This window comes from Lepidochelys kempii, chromosome 19 (genome assembly GCF_965140285.1).
Source record: "Lepidochelys kempii isolate rLepKem1 chromosome 19, rLepKem1.hap1, whole genome shotgun sequence".
In the NCBI taxonomy this organism is placed as follows: Eukaryota; Metazoa; Chordata; order Testudines; family Cheloniidae; genus Lepidochelys; species Lepidochelys kempii.
This window is the reverse complement of record NC_136398.1, coordinates 15,232,897-15,253,716: the sequence shown is the minus strand read 5'-3', so window position 1 is coordinate 15,253,716 and position 20,820 is coordinate 15,232,897. Positions and strand designations below refer to the sequence as shown.

General features: G+C 43.5%; 1 protein-coding gene and 1 non-coding gene across 9 annotated transcripts in view; both read left to right on the top strand.

Moving 5' to 3' along the window:
• PUM1 (pumilio RNA binding family member 1) overlaps positions 1 to 20,820 on the top strand; it is a 131,453-nt gene that overhangs the window by 102,463 nt on the left and 8,170 nt on the right. For 5 of the 8 annotated variants that reach the window (XM_073317830.2, XM_073317829.2, XM_073317833.2 and 2 more), the window contains 9 exons: positions 180 to 318; positions 1,963 to 2,106; positions 3,306 to 3,602; positions 4,398 to 4,634; positions 14,974 to 15,241; positions 15,757 to 15,886; positions 16,596 to 16,730; positions 18,387 to 18,524; positions 20,655 to 20,780. In XM_073317830.2, the coding sequence (XP_073173931.1) occupies positions 180 to 318; positions 1,963 to 2,106; positions 3,306 to 3,602; positions 4,398 to 4,634; positions 14,974 to 15,241; positions 15,757 to 15,886; positions 16,596 to 16,730; positions 18,387 to 18,524; positions 20,655 to 20,780 (1,614 nt within the window). Of the gene's footprint in view, positions 1 to 179; positions 319 to 1,962; positions 2,107 to 3,305; positions 3,603 to 4,397; positions 4,635 to 14,973; positions 15,242 to 15,756; positions 15,887 to 16,595; positions 16,731 to 18,386; positions 18,525 to 19,111; positions 19,178 to 20,654; positions 20,781 to 20,820 lie in introns of those variants that run through there. The other 3 variants (XM_073317831.2, XM_073317834.2, XM_073317835.2) reach the window with 2 other exon arrangements.
• Positions 2,207 to 2,296, top strand: LOC140900602 (small nucleolar RNA SNORD103/SNORD85). Its single transcript, XR_012155671.2, has one exon. It is a non-coding gene; the product is annotated as a small nucleolar RNA SNORD103/SNORD85 (small nucleolar RNA).

Genomic DNA, 20,820 nt, shown 5'->3' with positions numbered 1-20,820 from the left:
ACATTACCTCACCCACCTTGCTTCTCTAATATCCTGGGCTGTATTCATGGCCAAAACAACACTGCATAAACTTCTTAAATAGATTGTTCATGAAAGTTGTAGAAATGTTTTCAGTTATTTTGACTTATACACTAGTTTCAAAGCAGACAGACTAGTTAACGATCCTGTTTTTCACTCAGGTTCTCCGTGGAGGAGCCAGTCAGCGTCCTTTGACTCCAAATCAGAACCAGCAGGGACAGCAGACTGATCCACTCGTGGCAGCTGCAGCAGTAAACTCTGCTCTTGCTTTTGGACAAGGTCTGGCAGCAGGGATGCCAGGTATGGACTCTGTCAATGCCCATTAAACAAAGGAGCACACTAGATAAACTATTACTAATATTCTTTGAACCAGCCATGCTTTCTGATGGTTTAAATCCCTTTGTCAAAGGTGAAAAGAAATGTTATCTCCTGTCCTGCTTCACTTACTCTTAGGATACAGGTTAAATACTCTTACTCTTAGGATAAAGTCAGAAGAGAATACGTTCGGTAGCTTGGCTGTTTGAAGGAATTAATGACTTCTGTTGAAATTTCAAGTTTTGGGTATCTATTGTATCTTTATGGATCTTTGCATTGGGTGAAATCCTGGCCACAATAAAGTGAGTAGCAAAACCCCCATCGACTGTAATGGAGCTAGGATTTCACCCTCATATAATACGCCCACGATTTTATGTAGACGCTAGAGGTTTTAAATATAATAATTACAATGAATTAAGTTGTCTAATGTGGTTTGTCACAACTGTTTCTGTTTGTACCATGGAAGCCAATGAGGAAGATGGTCACGATCAGCTGAGAATTTAGTCTTCCACTGTATTGGGTCTTTTGTGGAGCCTGGGTAGGCTGACATCTTTCTTCCTCAGCAACCTACATCATCACTTCCCAATAGTTGTTCCTGTGGGGGCACATGCAGGCAGCCTCGCTGTCCAGAACACCAAGGTCTGCAGAAGATGAGCTCCCATAACATTAGCTGTGACCCACAAGACTGTTACAAACTCTCTTGTCCTATAAACTGCAGTATTGTAAAGTATACAGGCCATTATTGGCATGCTAAAGGGATATAAGTATGTCTGGTTGGTCAGAGTTAGGTTAAGTGAATGTTCTATAACTTGTCAGCCTGAAGTCTCTTGCTTGGGAATTCCATATGGGTATAGGCCTTCATATGACTTTGAGTGTAACTGTAGAAGGCTTTATTTTGATTATAGAGTGAAAGGGAACATGCATGTTGCAAGGTGTGTTTGATTTATAGGTAGCCTCAAATTGGGCATTATTAATACTACTTGGGCCAAATTTTCAAAAGGGCTCAGCCTCCATTGAGAAATGTTAAGCACTTCTGAAAATCTAGTTACTTGGGTGAGGCATCTAAATGGGAGTTGCCCTTTCTTGACAATCTGGCCCTTGACTTTGGGAGGGCAGTGATTGACAATGTGTATCAGCAGCCCCTCTTCGTGATCAGATGTTGGGATGTTCTGCGTCAGCCAAGCTTTATAATGGCGTGTTCGTGTGTGTGCACAAATGGTGTAGTAAAGTGGTATAGCTGCCCCCGCCCTCACCAGTATGGACACCGGTGGTGTGGTATCAAAGGCACCTTACACGTGTATAGCTTATTCCTGTAAGGGAAGGGAAATAAGTTGTGCTGGTAGGACTCCTTTAGTGTGAACTCAGCACGTTTGAGTTTGCACGTGCAGCATCCACATGGAGGAGTTACAGCTCAGCACTTCAGTGCACACAGCTATTTACGCCCCCTTAGTCTGAACTGTGGAACAGTGTACACATGCAGAAGCAGAATTTATGCAATTTTTCACCTATTTACATTTGAAAATGTCCTGTAGCTGTAATCAGAGCTTCTCTTGAAATAATCTGAAATGTCAGTAGCTCCTGGTGGTAGATGGCTTAGTTGCATATGTTAATTTGTCTCTGTATTCTTAGGTTATCCTATGCTGGCTCCTGCAGCATACTATGACCAAACAGGTGCCCTGGTGGTGAATGCAGGGGCTAGGAATGGCTTGGGGGCCCCTGTGCGTTTGGTAGCCCCTGCTCCTGTCATCATCAGTTCCTCAGCAGCGCAAGCAGGTAAGTTCCAGATAGCTAGAAACATGTGAAAATCTGTCCCGTCCATGTGGAAGACGGGGACAATTCTGTGAATGATGATTGTGCACTCTGCTGAAGATGTTCTGGCAATGATGACACACTTGCCCTCACTGAGATTCATTACAGGGATTGCTGCTGAGAACTTTCTCTGTACTCTGTGGGCTGAGCCTCAAAATACGTAACTGAAGAGTGAGCATAGAATAGCCTTTGGCACCACTTTGCAAAATTCTGATATTATCAGCAGTACCTGGGGGCACCTACTAAAATGAAGATTTTGAAACAGTTTCCATTATAATAATTTACCATGCTCAGTCACCTTTTTTAACTGAAATTTCCCAGGGTTATTTTTTGGATTACTGTGTTTGGGGGTTTTTTATTAGGATATTTTGGGAGGTGTTATGGGGAGGTTTGAGCCAGATCTCTTCATACAGCTTTAAATGATCGAAGAGTGGAAGGAAACGTTCCCTAATCATAAAATAACTCATTTCTAAAGGAAACTCTCAGCATTAATGTTGTGTTAACAACGTTGGCTAATGTTACTTAATACCTTAGATTATTAAAAATCAAAATCATTTTGATTGTCAGATCCTTAGTACTACATGTTTGGGGTTTCACGCATGTCAGGGGAATATTATTTGTTTTTATTGGATGTTTTTAATTAGGTGGACATATGTCTATTGGCCTTCAGTTTTTACAGAATTTAAATTTAATTCAAGCTACAGTTGTCCCTTTAAAATTTAGCTTGGAAGCAGATTGGGTTTGCTTTGGCTACCGTTTGCTTAATCCTCCACAAATGGTGATTATCTTGAAAAAGAGACACACCCAAATACAGTGACCAGGTGTCACAGAGCTATGAGGGGATACTGTTGCAGGCCAGCAAATGAGCAAGACACTGACAAACTATCTGGAAAAAAGAAACATTCAGTGTTCGTAGCACAACTGAAGTGATCTCAAACCATAGCTGTGTAACAAGAGACAGAAGATCAACACAAGGCCTGTGCAGCACTGCGTGCTGCTTAAGTGGAAAATGTGTATGTTTTATGACAACTCCCTGCATAGGAGAGAGTATCACCCAGAGGGAAGAGTAGTAAATAAAATCAGTAGTAAATAAATGATACCTGCTAGTTCTAAGTCCCAACATGGATTGTTTTAGACTATATTGTTTAATTGCTTTTCTACAGCGGTTGCAGCAGCTGCAGCTTCAGCCAATGGTGCAGCTGGTGGTCTGGCAGGAACAACAAATGGACCATTTCGCCCTCTAGGAACTCAGCAGCCTCAACCCCAACCCCAGCAGCAGCCCACCAACAACCTGGCATCCAGCTCATTTTATGGCAACAACTCTCTGAGCAGCAATTCCCAGAGCAGCTCACTCTTTTCTCAGGGCTCCGCCCAGGCTGCCAACACTTCCCTTGGCTTTGGAAGCAGCAGCTCTCTCGGTGCCACGCTGGGATCTGCTCTGGGAGGTTTTGGAACTGCAGGTAGGCATGTTAGCTGGTCTGTTGGAGATGGAACAGCTCGGAACAAGCTGAATGTGCTTGTTGAGTATCAATTAGAGAAGGCCCAGGCTGATACAACCCTTCTTTTTTAGGGCTTATGCCAACTGACTGCCATGGGCTAGATAGAAATTTCCCTTATTAGACAGGTTCTAATTGTGTCTTTACGGGGTTCTTTTACCTTCCTCCAAAGCATCTGGTATTGTTCGCTCTGAGAAAGGAATTTGAGCTAGATGGAGGCTTGATCTGATGCAATCTGGCAATTCCTGTGTTAATACTGTAATGCTCTTTCGGGGAAGTTCTTCATCATCCTGTTGCCCATGAGGCTGACCTCTCCCGTGGCTGAACAATGTTTCCATCCACAGCCCATCCATGCCTGATGGTCCGAATAGACTCAGTCAAGGGTGACACAAACCCTCATCACCTGAGGCTGAACAAGCTACATTGTTGGGCCCCTACTAATTCCAAGAGCTGTCAGTGTTTTTCTGTAAAATCCTTTTTCATGGGTAGTGTATTAGAGATATTAGATCAACAAATTCTATTAAACAAACTTGGCATTGGGCCAAGCAGCCTCTTTGCATTGATGGAAACAGTTCTAGGGACTGATTGTGCCAGGAGGTGCATATACACAATTCCCATTAACTTATGAAAAGAGGAGTCCTGTGCCAAGCAGTTAAAGTGGACACAGGTGCATTTTTCTGTTTATTACATACTTCTCAACACTCCCATCACCCTGAATGGTTTGTAAATTTAATTTAGTTTTATTCTCTCCCATTTCAGTTGCAAACTCTAACACTGGCAGTGGCTCCCGCCGAGACTCCCTTACAGGGAGCAGTGACCTGTACAAGAGGACATCCAGCAGTTTGACGCCTATTGGACACAGTTTTTATAATGGCCTTGGATTTTCCTCCTCTCCTGGGCCTGTTGGTATGCCTCTTCCTAGTCAAGGACCTGGCCATTCGCAGACTCCACCACCTTCCTTATCTTCACATGGATCCTCTTCAAGCTTAAACCTGGGTAAGGAATATTATCCCAACATGGAAATAATTACTGGTGAGCTCTTTCTCCATGCTGAGAATTAAACTACTGTTTAATTATTTAGGTAAGATAAGCACACTCTGGGAATCGTCCACACCTGGTATTTTTATGGCAGACCTGCTACTTTCACACACCAGACAGAACTCTGAACGGAGAGTTGAAAGAGCTGGGTTCTAATCCTGGCTTTTCCAGTGATTCACTCTCATTTTATGCAAGTTTCGGTGTCCCAGTTTCCTGTCTCTAAACTGTGGGTAATACTCAACTCCCTTCCTAAAGCATTTTGAGTGCATGGAAGAAAAGCACAATAAAAGTGTCCAGCATTATTTATTTAAAAAAAAAAAAAAAAGAGCAGGTAGGCTTGACCCATAACCTTTTTAGATGTTTTAAGCTATCCTTTAACCTGTAGGTTAAAGATTTTTGAATAAGGAATTAGTAGGTTAAGGCAATCTGATAGTTTATACCAAACGTAGCAATTTCCAGAGCAGCATTAGTTTTATGCTGTGTTAGGTGTAGCTGTTCAGTTGATGAAAATTTCACATTGATGTGGCCTATCAAAAGAAAATTCATAGTTGGACGTTGAGTTTAGTATATTGCTATATGAAGACATCCCTGGCCAACCAGGACTTAAATAATTTGTAAGAAATGTCATTAAAAACAACTAGCCTTTTTAAATTGTTCTTAGAAAAGATTGAAATGAAATGAGTTGTAGACATTGAATGTACAAAAATATATAGAAAATTGTTGGACTAAAATTCATAATAATATACTAAACTAATGCATGTGTTCATATGTGAATGATGGGCTTGTAAGCACTGCCTTCCCACATGAGAGAATTCACTCCTCTAGAGTGATTCAGGGGGACTGGTAACTAACTGGTTTTTCATTATAATGTGTTGTACAAAATAGGAAATTATTCAATATTCAGGTTATTACCTTGTTTTTGACTCTTCATATGAACACACATCCAGATTGGCAAATCTCCTAAATATTTAGAACAGATCTCCCATTACAGGCACCTTTCAACACCAGGGTGTTGAAATTAAGTGACCACCTTCCACGAGTCTATCATGCATATCTCCTACTTGTAATTTAGTTTGTGTGTATCAGCGTGTAGCACATTCCTGGTCTACATGAGCATTGTATTCAGTATTTAATGGCATATCAGTGTAGAATGTAAGATTTTGGGTGCAGTGGGGTTATGATACAGTAGCCCTGAAGGTGAGTTTTGATGTGAGAGAGAGGAGTTGGTGTAACCTGGAGCTTTTCAGGGGTTGAATATATTTGGAAAGTTTGTAGATTTTATTTTGTATAGTTGGGTGCTCATCAGACTGAAGCTAAATGTCCCACAGTAAAATCAGTACAAAACATTAAAATAGGAGCTAAAGATCGACTGTCTAGAAACAGAGTCTGACGCAAGGGCAGATTTAAGAGCAGTTCCCTTGCAGATAATTGCTCTCCCTGCCTATGGCTGTTCTCAATAACGTTTGTTTGTTAGCCATTTAGATTTTTTTAATTTGGTTTGATTTTTTTTTTTAATGCAAACTCAATTTGGGTGTTAATTAAGTGAGCTTCTTCCACAAGTCTATCATGCAATGAGTGCAGAATGGGGCTTTGGGATTTCACGCTATAGTGAAAGCTCTCGTCATGTTCGTGAATGCCCAGTTCACTTTGAGTTTGGGGATGTTTTAATCATCATCTGATAACACTAGATTCATCATCTTGACTTAGTGCAGAGTCTGGTCTCATCCCCTTTAGAGCTTAATATTGGAACTAGTTTCTGATGGGGAGAGGAAGGAACTCTCACTCAGTGAAGATTTAAAAGACAGCTGGGCCAGTTATAAGGGATTATTAAACCACCTGTTCCTAATCAGTTTGCAAAAGAGGGATCGAAGAAACCTGGTGTAGAATAAAGTTCTACCAATGTATCAACTTGAAGAAAAGTCAAGTTCTTGCAAGCAACTTTGTTTCAGGACCACAATGAGATGGTGGTAGATAAGGTTGAGGTTTGATTTTATTTAGAATCAGCAGTCCTATTGGTTAAATGGTGTACAAGTTGTTCCAGATTTGTCCTTTATTTAGCCCTGGTCTTCAGTACAGAGTTGGGTCGAAGTAAGGTAGGTCGACCTAATTATGTCAGTGTCTACACTATAGCCTGACTCCTGCTGATGTAAGTGTCCTACTACACCAACCTAGTAACTCCACCTCCTCAAGAGGTATGGAGCCATGAAATTGACAAGAAAGCCACTCACAGTTTGGGCTGTCACCCTGGAGCAGGTGGAGGGCTCCAGTGAGAGCCCAGCTGCTCGCTGCTGGCCAGGGTCCCAGCTCCTGGCCAGTAGCCCAGGTGCACCGAAGCTCCCAGCTCCCTACTGGGAGCCCAGCTGCTGCCTGGGCTCCTGGCATAGAGCTCCCAGCTCGGAGCCCAGACAGCTGCTGTGTTCCCAGCAGGGAGCCAAGAGCCACAGGGGCTGCCGAGTTCCCAGTGGGGAGCTTCACAGAGCTAAGAGCCTTGGCTCTCAGCCCCCCGCACTGCCTCTCTTAAGTCAGCGGAAGCGCTCGTGGTGAGGACATGCACCACCAAAAGAAGAAAGTTAAGTAATTGCTGCGGTGGCTGTACGTGGACCTAACATGGGTCGACTTAAGTTTGTAGTGTAGACATGCCCTTAGCCATTTCATGGCTATGGTCTTTTAACTGGGAAGTGATGTATTCTCTATTACTGAGTGCTGTACAAACCAGGAAGATTCATCCCAGTTCTTTCAGTTGTCTGATTATATCATAGCTGTGAAATATGGTTTATATTTAACCAAGTTGGTTCTTTCTGGCATTGTAATCCTGAGAGTTATTTGGGCAGTACCAAGTACCGTGAACTGCAGATAAGCAGTTCTTGAAATAGCCTACAAAGAGAGACTGCAAGAGGGAGACCCTGAGGGAGATGATTATATCACAACTCGAAAGTACAAAATTTGCATAGGCAAGATAAATATATTATTGTAACGCTACCCTCCATGGATTTTAGTTCAGTATACATACAGTCTCTCTCCAGTAGTGTTTCTGCTGTTGCCTTAGGTTGCACAAAATATTTTTTTTCTTCTAACCTCTCAAATTCCATTGCAGAACATATTGATTCTTGCAGATATGTAGGAGAGACGGGGGTCAAATTTTGAAGTCTTAAATGTTGTGGCTCTTGGTGGAAACTTTGCTATTTAAATTCTTGTAGCACATAATGAGAGGCTATAATGTAGACATGTAATGCATGGGTGATCTCTCCTTTGCAGGGTTGGGGAAAACAGGTGCTTAGAAAGTTGTTGAATCCTTAGGGTTTTTCTTCATTTAGAGTTATTCCTGATAAACTACCCAGATTAAATCCCTGTTTGGATGCTTTTATTCCAGAATAAGGGTATCTACACAGAGAGTTAGTCAGGAGTAGATATTTTGCTTGAAATTCACACCCTACCTTAATCTGAGTTAATGGGTTTTAATGCCATGTGTTCTGCTGCAGTTAGTGGCACGCTTCAGGGCTCTGCAATAGATTGTACAAAAAGATCACCAATGAGAAGTGTTAATCAGCTGGTATGGCGTTACTGCTGGGTAATCCTGCCCTTCCTTGCAGTTTGCAAGGCATTTTGGTTTGAAAACTCCTTTTCTTTTTAAACAGGATGTAGGTGCCCTCTAGTGGACAACCACTGTATATCACCCACTAGCCCAAGTTCAGTGTCTCCCTTGGTAAGAGTCATAGCTGGCTGTTTCTCAGAGAGTTTTCTTTTCATCGCCCTTCTGCTGGGAATAGCTTTCATTCCAGCAGTTCCCCCATTCCGAGCAGCCTGGAGACCCTGCAGATGACGCAATCCCCAAGTGCTGCTTCCAGGAACAGTTAGAGCAGCATGGCTGCAACTGTCACTTTGCTGCTCCAGAGGCCTGTGCCCTCCCTTGCACAGCTCTGGAGCACCTTGAATTCACCATCTCAGTACCTCTCTGGCTGGCTCTTGAATAAAACAGTGCCATCAGATTAACACCTGAGGCCCCTCACCATGCACTGAGGAGAAACCCAGCAAAAAGTTTCCTGCCTGAAGTGGGAAGTGACTTGACTGGTTCAGCAAAGTCAGTGTTGGGATAGCTGCTTCTGTCTCAGATCTCCCCACTACCCAAAACCAGGATACAGAAGCTGTTGTCTTGCACTCCCTGTCTGTTGATTCCCTCTTACCCAAGCCAGGCATTCTGAATGAGCCATCTCTTCTCACTCCAACCCCAAATTGAGCAAGCCTCAGCCAGGCCCTCTGCCTTGCTCAAGGAGATAAAACCATCCTAAACCTGTCATTTATACGACAAGCCTGGACTCAATGCAGGCTCCGGCCCAAGCTACACCAGGGCTCAGACTAGAGAATTATAATGGGCCCCTCTGGCCCTAAAAGTCTGTCCAACTTAGGGATATGGTTAGGGACTATTTAGAAAAGCTGGACGTGCACAAGTCAGTGGGGCCGGATGCGTTGCATCCGAGGGTGCTAAAGGAGTTGGCAGATGTGATTGCAGAGCCATTGGCCATTATCTTTGAAAACTCATTGTGATCGCGGGAGGTCCCGGACGACTGGAAAAAGGCTAAGGTAGTGGCCATCTTTAAAAAAAGGAAGGAGGATGATCCTGGGAACTACAGGCCAGTCAGCCTCACCTCAGTCCCTGGAAAAATCATGGAGCAGGTCCTCAAGGAATCAATTCTGAAACACTTAGAGGAGAGGAAAGTGATCAGGAACAGTCAGCATGGATTCACCAAGGGCAAGTCATGCCTGACTAATCTAATTGCCTTCTATGACGAGATAACTGGCTCTGTGGATGATATGGGGAAAGCAGTGGACGTGTTGTTCCTTGACTTTAGCAAAGCTTTTGACACTGTCTCCCACAGTATTCTTGCCAGCAAGTTAAAGAAGTATGGGCTGGATGAATGGACTATAAGGTGGATAGAAAGTTGGCTAGATTGTCGGGCTCAACAGGTAGTGATCAAAGGCTCCATGTCTAGTTGGCAGCCGGTATCAAGTGGAGTGCCCCAGGGGTCGGTCCTGGGGCCGGTTTTGTTCAATATCTTCATAAATGATCTGGAGGATGGTGAGGATTGCACCCTCAGCAAGTTTGCAGATGACACTAAACTAGGAGGAGTGGTAGATACGCTGGAGGGTAGGGATAGGATAGAGAGGGCCCTAGACAAATTAGAGGATTGGGCCAAAAGAAATCTGATGAGGTTCAACAAGGACAAGTGCAGAGTCCTGCACTTGGGACGGAAGAATCCCATGCACCGCTACAGACTAGGGACCGAATGGCTCGGCAGCAGTTCTTCAGAAAAGGACCTAGGGGTTCCAATGGACGAGAAGCTGGATATGAGTCAACGATGTGCCCTTGTTGCCAAGAAGGCCAATGGCATTTTGGGCTGTATAAGTAGGGGCATTGCCAGCAGATCGAGAGACATGATCGTTACCCTCTATTCAACATTGGTGAGGCCTCATCTGGAGTACTGTGTCCAGTTTTGGGCCCCACTCTACAAGAAGGATGTGGAAAAGTTGGAAAAAGTCCGGCGGAGGGCAACAAAAATGATTAGGGGACTGGAACACATGACTTATGAGGAGAAGCTGAGAGAACTGGGATTGTTTAGTCTGCGGAAGAGAAGAATGAGAGGGGATTTGATAGCTGCTTTCAACTACCTGAAAGGGGGTTTGAAAGAGGATGTATCTAGACTGTTCTCAGTGGTAGCTGATGACAGAACAAGGAGTAATGGTCTCAAGTTGCAGTGGGGGAGATTTAGGTTGGATATTAGGAAAAAACTTTTTCACTAAGAGGGTGGTGAAACACTGGAATGCGTTACCTAGGGAGGTGGTGGAATCTCCTTCCTTAGATATTTTTAAGGTCAGGCTTGACAAAGCCCTGGCTGGGATGATTTAGTTGGGGATTGGTCCTGCTTTGAGCAGGGGGTTGCACTAGAGGACCTCCTGAGGTCCCTTCCAACCCTGAGATTCTAGGATTCTAAGTAGCTATCAGACCTTCCCATCATATGTATTCATCAGATGCCACTTCAGATGAAAAATGACCTTCATAGGAACTGGTTTGGGAGGGAGTACTATTAAAGCATAAATTTCCTAGATTTACCAGTAGTCAAGAAAGCCATTGGCTCACTTTCTCCCAGAATTCCTGCTCAGCTAGCCACTGTGCACATAGAAAATGAGAGCCACACCACTGGCAGAGAGATCTTCTCTCTCCTGGGGTGTGCAGGATGGGGAATTTTCATATATGCCCCTTGTATCCAGAAGAAGCTGAACAATCAAGGAGATTCTTCCCAGGGGAGTGGGAACTCAGTGAGACCATTTTCAGTTACTTGACTCCCATGGGATGTCTCTCTCAGGGAACCTCTTCACTAATTACCATGGGAAAGTGCAGTTAATTTTGTTCCCAGCACTGGCAGCTGCAAGCTTGGCTAAAGGAGGCATGCTCTTCAGGTGGGCAGCCCTACAGATGTATGCATCACTCAACCTCTTTCTCTTCCACCTCCTTGTCAGAGATGCCTTATTGGATTTTCGGGCACTGTGCTCCTCTCTGCCCCCATACTGGCTTTGCAGACTGGGTTCCACTTGGATAAGAATGTCTTTCTCTGAACCACATAGTAAAATCTTTCAGTGGTAGCCATGTTAGTCTGTATCAGCAAAAAAACTCCTAGGATTTCTTGTGGCACCTTAGAGACTAACAAATTTATTTGGGCATAAGATTTCGTGGGCTAGAACCCACTTCATCAGATGTATGAAGTAAAAGATACAGGAGCAGGTATAAATACATGAAATGATGTGGGTTGCTTTACCAAGTGTTAGGTCAGTCTAACAAGATAAATCAATTAACAGCAGGATACCAAGGGAGGAGAAATAACTTTTGAAGTGGTAAGAGAGTGGCCCATTACAGACAGTTGACAAGAAGGTGTGAGTAACAGTAGGGAGAAATTAGTATTGGGGAAATTAAGTTTAGGTTTTGTAATGACCCAACCACTCCAGTCTTTATTCAGGCCTAATCAGATGGTATCTAGTTTGCAAATTAATTCTAGTTCTGCAGCTTCACGTTGGAGTCTGTTTTTTAAGTTTTTTTGTTGAAGAATTACCACTTTGAGGTCTGTTACTGAGTGACCAGAGAGATTGAAGTGTTCTCCGACTGGTTTTTGAATGTTATGATTCCTGATGTCAGATTCGTGTCCATTTATTCTTTTGCGTAGAGACTGTCCGGTTTGGCCAATGTACATGGCAGAGGGGCAGTGTTGGCATATATCACATTTGTAGATGTGCAGGTGAACGAGCCCCGGATGTTGTGGCTGATGTCGTTAGTTCCTATGATGGTGTCCCTTGAATAGATATGTGGACAGAGTTGGCACCAGGGTTTGTAGCAAGGTTTGGTCCCTGGGCTGGTGTTTTTGTTGAGTAGTGTGTAGTTTCTGGTGAGTATTTCCTTCAGGTTGGGGGGCTGTTTGTAAGCAAGGACTGGCCTGTCTCCCAAGGTCTGCGAGAGTGAAGGGTCATCCTTCAGGATAGGTTGTAGATCTTGATGATGCGCTGGAAAGGTTTTAGTTGGGGGCTGGAGGTAATAGCTAGTGGCTTTCTGTTACTTTCTTTGTGGGTCCTGTCTTGTAGTAGGTGATTTCTGGGTACCCTTCTTGCTCTGTCAATCTGTTTCTTCACTTTACCAGGTGGGTATTGCAGTTTTAAGAACACTTGATAGAGATTCTGTAGGTGTTTGTCTGAGGGATCGGAGCAAATGTGGTTGTATCTTAAAGCTTGGCTGTAGACAATGGATCGTGTGATGTGGTCTAGATGAAAGCTGGAGGCATGTAGGTAAGTATAGCAGTCAGTAGGTTTCCGGTATAGGGTGGTGGTGATGTGACCATCGCTTATTAGCACTGTAGTGTCTAGGAAGTAAAAAGAAAAGGAGTACTTGTGGCACCTTAGAGACTAACTGGTTACAGAGAATACAGACTAACACGGCTGTTACTCTGAAACCTGTCTAGGAAGTGGATCTCTTGTGTGGACTGGTCCAGGCTGAGGTTGATGGTAGGGTGGAAATCATTGAAATCTTGGTGGAATTCCTCAAGGGCCTCCTTCCCATGGGTCCAGATGATGAAGATGTCGTCAATGTAGCGCAAGTAGAGTAGGGGCATAAGGGGACGAGAGTTGAGGAAGCGTTGTTCTAAGTCAGCCATAAAAATGTTGGCATATTGAGGGGCCATGCGGGTACCCATAGCAGTGCTGCTGACTTAAATGTATAAATTGTCCCCAAATCTGAAATAGTTGTGGGTGAGGTCAAAGTCACAAAGTGCAGCCACCAGGTTTGCCGTGATGCTATCGGGGATGCTATTCTTGACGGCTTGTAGTCCATCTTTGTGTGGGATGTTGGTGTAGAGGGCATCTACATCCATAGTGGCCAGGATGGTGTTACAGGAAAATCACCGATGGATTGAAGTTTCCTCAGGAAGTCAGTGGTGTCTCGAAGATAGCTGGGAGTGCTGGTAGCATAGGGCCTGAGGAGAGGGTCCACATAGCCAGACAATCCTGCTGTCAGAGAGCCAATGCCTGAGATGATGGGGCGTCCAGGATTTCCAGGTTTATGGATCTTGGATAGCAGGTAGAATACCCCAGGTCGGGGCTCTAGGGGTGTGTCTGTGCAGATTTGTTCCTGTGCTTCTTTAGGGAGTTTCTTGAGCAGATGGTGTAGTTTCAGCTGTCTGTAATGGGCCACTCCCTCACCACTTCAAAAGTTATTGGTACCCTGCTGTTAATTGATTTATCTCGTTAGACTGACCTAACACTTGGTAAAGTAACCCACATCCTTTCATATATTTATACCTGCTCCTGTATCTTTTACTCCATGCATCCGGTGAAGTGGGCTCTAGCCCACGAACGCTTCTGCCCAACTACATTCGTTCCTCTCCAAGGTGCCACAAGGACTCCTTTTTTTTTTTTTTCTTAATAGTAAAATCTTGTTCCTCAAGATGAGTTGCAACAGCTGTCCACTAGAGGGAGCCTGGGTCCTGTATATCAGTGTTTCTCAACGACTGGTCCGTGAGCTCTCCCTGACTCAGTTTAGGAAGCTGGTCCCTAGTATCAAAAGGGTTGAGAAACACTACTGTATGTAAAGGGGAAAAGTCTTCAGCGAAGCTGAGTGGGTGGCAGGACCGGGCGAGTTTGTAACAGTTGATGGAACTTTGTGAGAAATTACAGTTATGGATAAAGAAACGGTGTTTGGGTTTTTTAAGTGACTTTCCATCCACCTGTGCATCCCCTAAATGTAGTATGAATCCTAAACTCTTCCCCACTTCTCCTAACAGGAAGATGATCATTTGGGGCTACTTTTGAAAGCTTTTCAATAATTATATTTGCTCACCGAGGTTTCCCAGCGAAACATATATTGAAGGGACAGTAGGACTCCCTTTAACCAATAAGAGGTAAAATTGCTAACTGAAAGACTGTAGTGGAAAATAAATAATTCTGTTTCTTTTGTGCATTTGGCAGCTCATTGTGTTGAATTTCACTGTTTTCTTGTGTTTATTTTGAGTGAGTCGTTTCACGCGACGACAGAGGAAAGAAAAACATTGGAAAATTAGGAAAATATGATTGAAAAACCACACAAGTTGACAGGGAGACTTGGCGCAGATGTATCTGAAACACTTCTAATGCACCTGAGGATCCCTTTAAAGTTGTAAAAGTAGCTTTGGGAGCCTGTCTTGTCCTGGGGGAGACAGTCCAAGATGGGCCAGCCACACTGTTGCAACTTTAAAAGCTGCTAAATTCCTATTGCATTAGCAAGGACTGCCACTTGTGGAAATACAGATGTTACCCTTTCACACTTGTACATATTACTACACTACATCCTTAAAAGGGACTTTAAAGTACAGGGTGGGCCCTGGATGGGCTAGGAGAGTCAGAAAGGGATGCGGACAGTTGCTGTATTGTGATAGGAAAGACTTGAAACTGACAGCATGCCAGATTTTTAGACTCCTTTAAACAGTCTCAGGAACTAAAGGCCTTACCAGTTTTAAACCAAACTCCCCAGTGAAATCTTTAGGCAGTTCTGCTTAAATGCAATAGTGCCGAATTAAAGAACCATGCTTAAACACAGTCCTAGCTAAACTGTTTCCTGGGACAGTTTGTCCAGTCTGTCTTCAAGAACAGGTTGCCAGCAAAACCAGTTTAGCTGGACTAAGAATAGCATAGAAAGAGTCTTACAAAGAGCTCCTGTCTCTGTCTGGAGCCCAGTCATTCAGCTGCTCACCTTTAGCTTTTGAAACATCCTCATTTTTGTGACCCACAGGAGGGCTCACAAATGGTAGCGGCCGCTACATCTCCGCTGCCCCTGGAGCTGAAGCCAAGTACCGCAGTGCAAGCAGTGCCTCTAGCCTCTTCAGCCCCAGCAGCACACTGTTCCCCTCCTCTCGCCTGCGCTACGGGATGTCTGATGTCATGCCCTCTGGCCGAAGCAGGCTGCTCGAAGACTTCCGCAATAACCGGTACCCTAACCTGCAGCTCAGGGAGATTGCCGGGCACATCATGGAGTTTTCCCAGGATCAGCATGGATCCAGGTGGGATTAAAAACAATACACAATATGACACTTTTAGGACACTCCCTTCTTGTTCAGCTCAGTGTGCAGTGAACATCAGAAGCAAGGAGGCTCTACACAGGAGCGGAAACTGTGCAACCAAATTGCTTCACTCTCATGCTCCTTTTTGTAGATATTCTGCCACCAGTGTTTGTCCCCAAGTGCTTTGTGTGTAAATAGGAGCAGTCTCATTACCTAGTTAACCTGCTCGCTGTGCCAGCATCACTTCATGCTCCCAGTGTTCAAAGGGCTGTCCAAGCAGGAAGTAACCAATAACCCTGCGTCAGGATGTGCTTTGCTGTGCAACAGGGAGATTCTTGGGATATTTGTACTTGTGCCATCACCTAGAGTTTCAAATAGGCACTGTATGTAACTCGGTTTATTTTGAGCCAGAAAACATGGGGCTTTGGAATGGGTTTTTAGTAGAATGAATACAGTGAGGGAGCATGTGCCAGTAGCCCTTCGAATTATAACATCACACCAATCCTGTTCCTCAGGTTTATTCAGCTGAAACTGGAGCGTGCCACCCCTGCTGAGCGCCAGCTTGTGTTCAATGAAATCCTACAGGCAGCTTACCAGCTGATGGTCGATGTGTTTGGCAATTACGTCATACAGAAGTTCTTTGAAGTGAGTTTTCATTCCCTTGTTTGCTAGTTCCTGTCCGACAGGAACTAATCCTGGGGTGCTGGAGGGTAGCTATGTAAAGACCCTGCCACCAAATAAGGGTAGGAGATTGTTCAGCACTGACAGGGTAGTCACTCCATCTCCAGATGCTGCTAAATTCTCCCTGCTGGGATGACTCAGGCCTGAGGCTCTTAAACGCTTCGGAAGAGTACTTGTTTTGCCTTTAGGATGCACCAGGTGTCAGATAGCTCTTTAAAAATTCTCCCCTCGGGAGGTGCCTAGATCCTCTACAACAGGGGTGGGCAAACTTTTTGGCCTGAGGGCCACATCCTGTTTGTATGGAAATTGTACGAAGGGCTGATTAGGGGGGGCTTGCTTGGAGTGCATGGTCTTTCCAGGAACTTTTTCAGTGTCACTGTGTTAATCAGCTGGTATGTGTGTCTGAATGTGGTGAGTTCAGTACCTTTGTCACTTGACTTCTGTTGAATGTATCGGGCATGTCTGACACACAGTCACCTCCTCATTTTGTTGATACACACCCAGAGAGCATGCAGTTCTTTCAGGGACTCCACATGCTCTTCTGGGCTTTGAAATGCGAAACCAGAGACTTTAACATTATAACCTGCTTACTGCCCCTCCTTTCCCAGTCTATTCCTGGGCTTCACAAAGGTTTGGTGCATGTTAGAACAACAGTGTCTGTCCTCCTTTCTAGTTTGGCAGTCTTGATCAGAAGTTGGCCTTGGCAGAACGTATCCGTGGGCACGTTCTGTCCCTGGCTTTGCAGATGTACGGCTGCAGAGTTATTCAGAAGGCTCTTGAGTTTATCCCCCCAGACCAGCAGGTAATTGTAAGTTTCCATTTTAACTTTCTTCTTGATGTTGAATGTTTCTTGCTGTTTGGTACTTGAATTATTATACACTTGTTGCATTGTTTTTGTCTGTCAGTGGTTTTCCTTAGATTTGGTTTGTGGTATATATGTTATGTTTCATGTGCATGATAAGTGTGTGACATTCTGTGAATCCATTACAGACAAGGAGTGCCATCAGACTGTGCCATCTCACAGTTAAACAATTTCCAGTGTTTCCTGTAATCACATTGTAATGTGGCACGTGGGGACGTTGATAGTGAATTGGCAGACGTCTATTTAAATCCCTCCAAGTAAACAGTTCCCAAATTGTTGCTTTTTGTTCCCAAATTGTTCCCACTCAGTAGGACTTTGCTGCATTAATGTAGGAGGTCAAAATCCTGCCTTTCAACATCAACTATATACTTAATGCACTCTTGCGTACTTGGGAGGAATTCTTTATTCCTTCCAAGATATTAGCCAGAGAGACCAAGTATTAGACACACATGGGAAATCACCTAGCTTCTGCTGCGAACAGACTGGCAAAGATCCCATTCCCTCATCCAGGATTTCATTAACAACGTAGATATTTAAAATGAGAAATGCAGTGCATGAGCTGTAGCTCACGAAAGCTTATGCTCTAATAAATTGGTTAGTCTCTAAGGTGCCACAAGTACTCCTTTTCTTTTTGCGAATACAGACTAACACGGCTGTTACTCTGAAACCAAAGATTTTTGGGAATCACAATTTAAGGATCTCTCATTGGCTTATTAAAGCCCATTTCAGTTGTTAATTTAGAAGTATATTTACTTTGGGCTATTTCTTCAGCACAGCAATAGGGAGGGGTGTTTGTGCTGCAAGAAATCGTGGTGTGGGGGCCCAAGAGAAGTTCCTATCAGTCTAAGTCTTTGCTGAATTAATGTCCCAGTATGGTGTGGAGCAGTTCTCTGATCCTGAAAGTGGCATGGTGTGGATCAGTTGTAAAAGTGAAATCCTGACCGTTGGTTGTTTTTATAGATTCCACACCATGTTTTATAAGAGTGGAGCTGTTAGCTCCACTGTCGCCTAAACTCCTATTATAATTAGATTAATCTTACCTAAGTTCCACTTACTTTGTCCTGTACTATTGTATGGCATTGCTGTGCTCTGAATAATTATCACCATCTACTCCAGCAATGGCTGCATTTCACTGATGACTAAAGTATTTCTCATGTAGTTTCACTTCAAATTTTTTTAATGTAAGTTCTCTGCGTTCTGTATTATTCATATGAATGCTAACTGCAATGCATATGGATGTTTGAGACAGGATGCTTGTCGGTTGTTCCTTAACTAGACAACTGCTTCACCTAACTTTGTAATCATAAATGGCTTTTTATTAGTTATCTGTGTAGCACAGTAAGCTTAGTGCATAGCATCACTGCATCATCAACTGTTGGAAAACTTTCATTACGGTAGTGATGAGACACAACCAAGTTCTTCATGGAGGACTTTTAAACTTTAGATTTAGCGTGGATGTCCTTTGTTTTTTGTTTGTTTAGTTGGTTTTTTTGGTTGGGTTTTTTTTTTGGTGGGGGTTATTAATGAAGATTCTGCATGGATATTTGTAAGCTATGAACTCCGGGGGTGCTTTCTGTTTGTATCTGTCTTTCTTTCCAATAGAACGAGATGGTACGGGAGCTAGATGGCCATGTACTGAAGTGTGTGAAAGACCAGAATGGTAATCACGTGGTGCAGAAGTGTATTGAGTGTGTACAGCCTCAGTCCCTGCAGTTTATCATTGATGCATTTAAGGGGCAGGTAAGTTCTTGAGAAGATAGAAATAAAATGTTGAGCCCTCATTATTTGTGGTGTTTAGTATCACTTTGAACAGAAGCTTAGTTGCTATAACTCACTCAGACCGTTGGGTTTTCAGCTGTAACGGCTTGTTTCCTGCAAACACTCCTGGGAAGAATTTAGCAATAAAATATGGGTGGACACCTCTTCAGTCACAAGCATTGTCCTTTTGCCTGCCGAGATATCTCACAGAGCAGCCTTGCAAAAATCTATTTCACTGGAACAAGTAATATTTTTTTTTTTTGGTGGGTGAACAATTAGGTTTTTTCCACCAGTCTTCATAGTAAGGATGATGAGTATGCTTTGCTTTGTGGCTGGACTAGTAAATTTTCATCGTGACATTTGTTTTGAAAAGCTTTCCCAAGGGTCCAGTTGTGGGCCAGAAAGTTTAATTTAATTTACCTCCAGAGATGTAGAGCCATTTCTGTCCCATTCCGTTCCTGGAACTCCTAGTATGCTTATGAATAGCCATTTAATTATGTAGCAGCCTTTATCTGTGCTATTGTAGTTCAGTTATCCTGACCTTTTCATTATAAAATCCCTATTTTAAGTGTCTCCAGCTCTGCTGCCATAATTGGCTTTGAATTGAAGCTGAAAGATGAAATCCCAGCCTGAAAGTGAGTTTTCGTTTTGATGCTAGGACTCTTTCAGTCCTCATTTCGCTTACCTTTTAAAGCACACTTATGGTCAGAAAAGTAACAGTTAAAAAAACCACCTTCTTATACATTGAGTCTTCTCTATGGTTGTTTTCAAGTTGCTTCTTTCTTTACTAACACACCCAGTTCGTTTATTACCATTAGCATTGCAAAACCTGTCAGCTATAGGACAGCAAGCAAGATTCTAGCCTGCCATGTTCCTTAACAAGCTAGGCAGTTACGTTCTAACTCTTCCAGTGGAGTATCAATGCAGGAGGCAATCTAAAAGGCAGAAAGAGTATCGCTAGAAACTTAGATCCCAGACACTGGCGATTAGAAAAATCTTCTCTCATCTTGTGAAATGAGCCAGTTCCATCTGGACTTTATACTGAAAGCGTAAACATGGCACCTCAAGATCATGTCAGAATTTAACTGCCTTTGAAGAGGCTTTTGTGTGCTTGTTCAATTCAGAAGAAGCTTTTTATTATAATTTTTATAGCCTATCCGGCTGAGATAGAGTAGCGGCTTTGTGTTAATTGGTTTTAAACAGCTGAAGAGAATATTTTGCTTTAAATAACAAGTTGAGCAAGAGTGCTTGACTGAGTAGGGAGGTGAGTTCTTCTCAACCTATTCTCATGCTTTTGGAAGGGGGAAGATTCTTTGACACCTGGTACCCCTACAATGAAATGGTAAGGTCGTAAAATAAACCCAGAGAGTTGAGGAAATTCAGTTATTAGTGTATTTTATCATGTGTCCTCAGTACTGATTGAAGGACAGAATGTACTTCACCCTCCACTAAGCTTTTTTACCTGTCACCTCTTTAAGCCACTTCTTACATAATTTTTGGCATGTAACTATAGTTGATAACCAGCATAAAGTATCCATACAGCCAAAGCAGAAAGTTGTAAATCAGTCTTTATAATAACAACATCCAGCTCTTGTAAAGCACTTTACAAGGAAGGTTAATATCATTATCCTCATTTTACAAATGGGGAAACTGAGGCAGAGATGTGGCTTGTCCAAGGACACCCAGCAGGCCAGTGGTGCAATGCTGTCCCACGGGAGGGGCCCCTCAGAGGCTGTCGCCTGTTGCTGGAACCCTGTAAGGAGTGGGGGGAGCCTCAGGAGGCTGTTGCCCCTCGCAGGAATCCTAAGGTTGAAGCGCAAAGTGTCATGGAGGTCTCTGGAAGTCACAGATTCTGTAACTTCCATGACATAAACGTAGCCTTACTACTCATAGTGTGGCCTGGTAGGTAGAGCAATAAATTGGGACTCAGAAGACCTGAGCACTAGCAATCATTCAGTCATAATTTTGGTTACATATGTGGAACAGATTCAGTGAATAAGATGCTGCTATTTTTACGATCACTTTTCTATTCAATTATAAAGAATGCTTAAGCTTCAAAAAGTGGGACTAAAAGAAGTGTTTCCTATACTGACTTGTATCTGTTGAATGCAGGTATTCGCATTGTCTACGCATCCATACGGCTGTCGTGTGATTCAGCGGATCCTAGAGCATTGTCTGCCTGAGCAGACTCTTCCCATCTTGGAGGAGCTTCATCAACACACCGAGCAGCTTGTGCAGGTAGTGGGCAGGAATTAGGAGGGAGATTGCTGTACAGCCT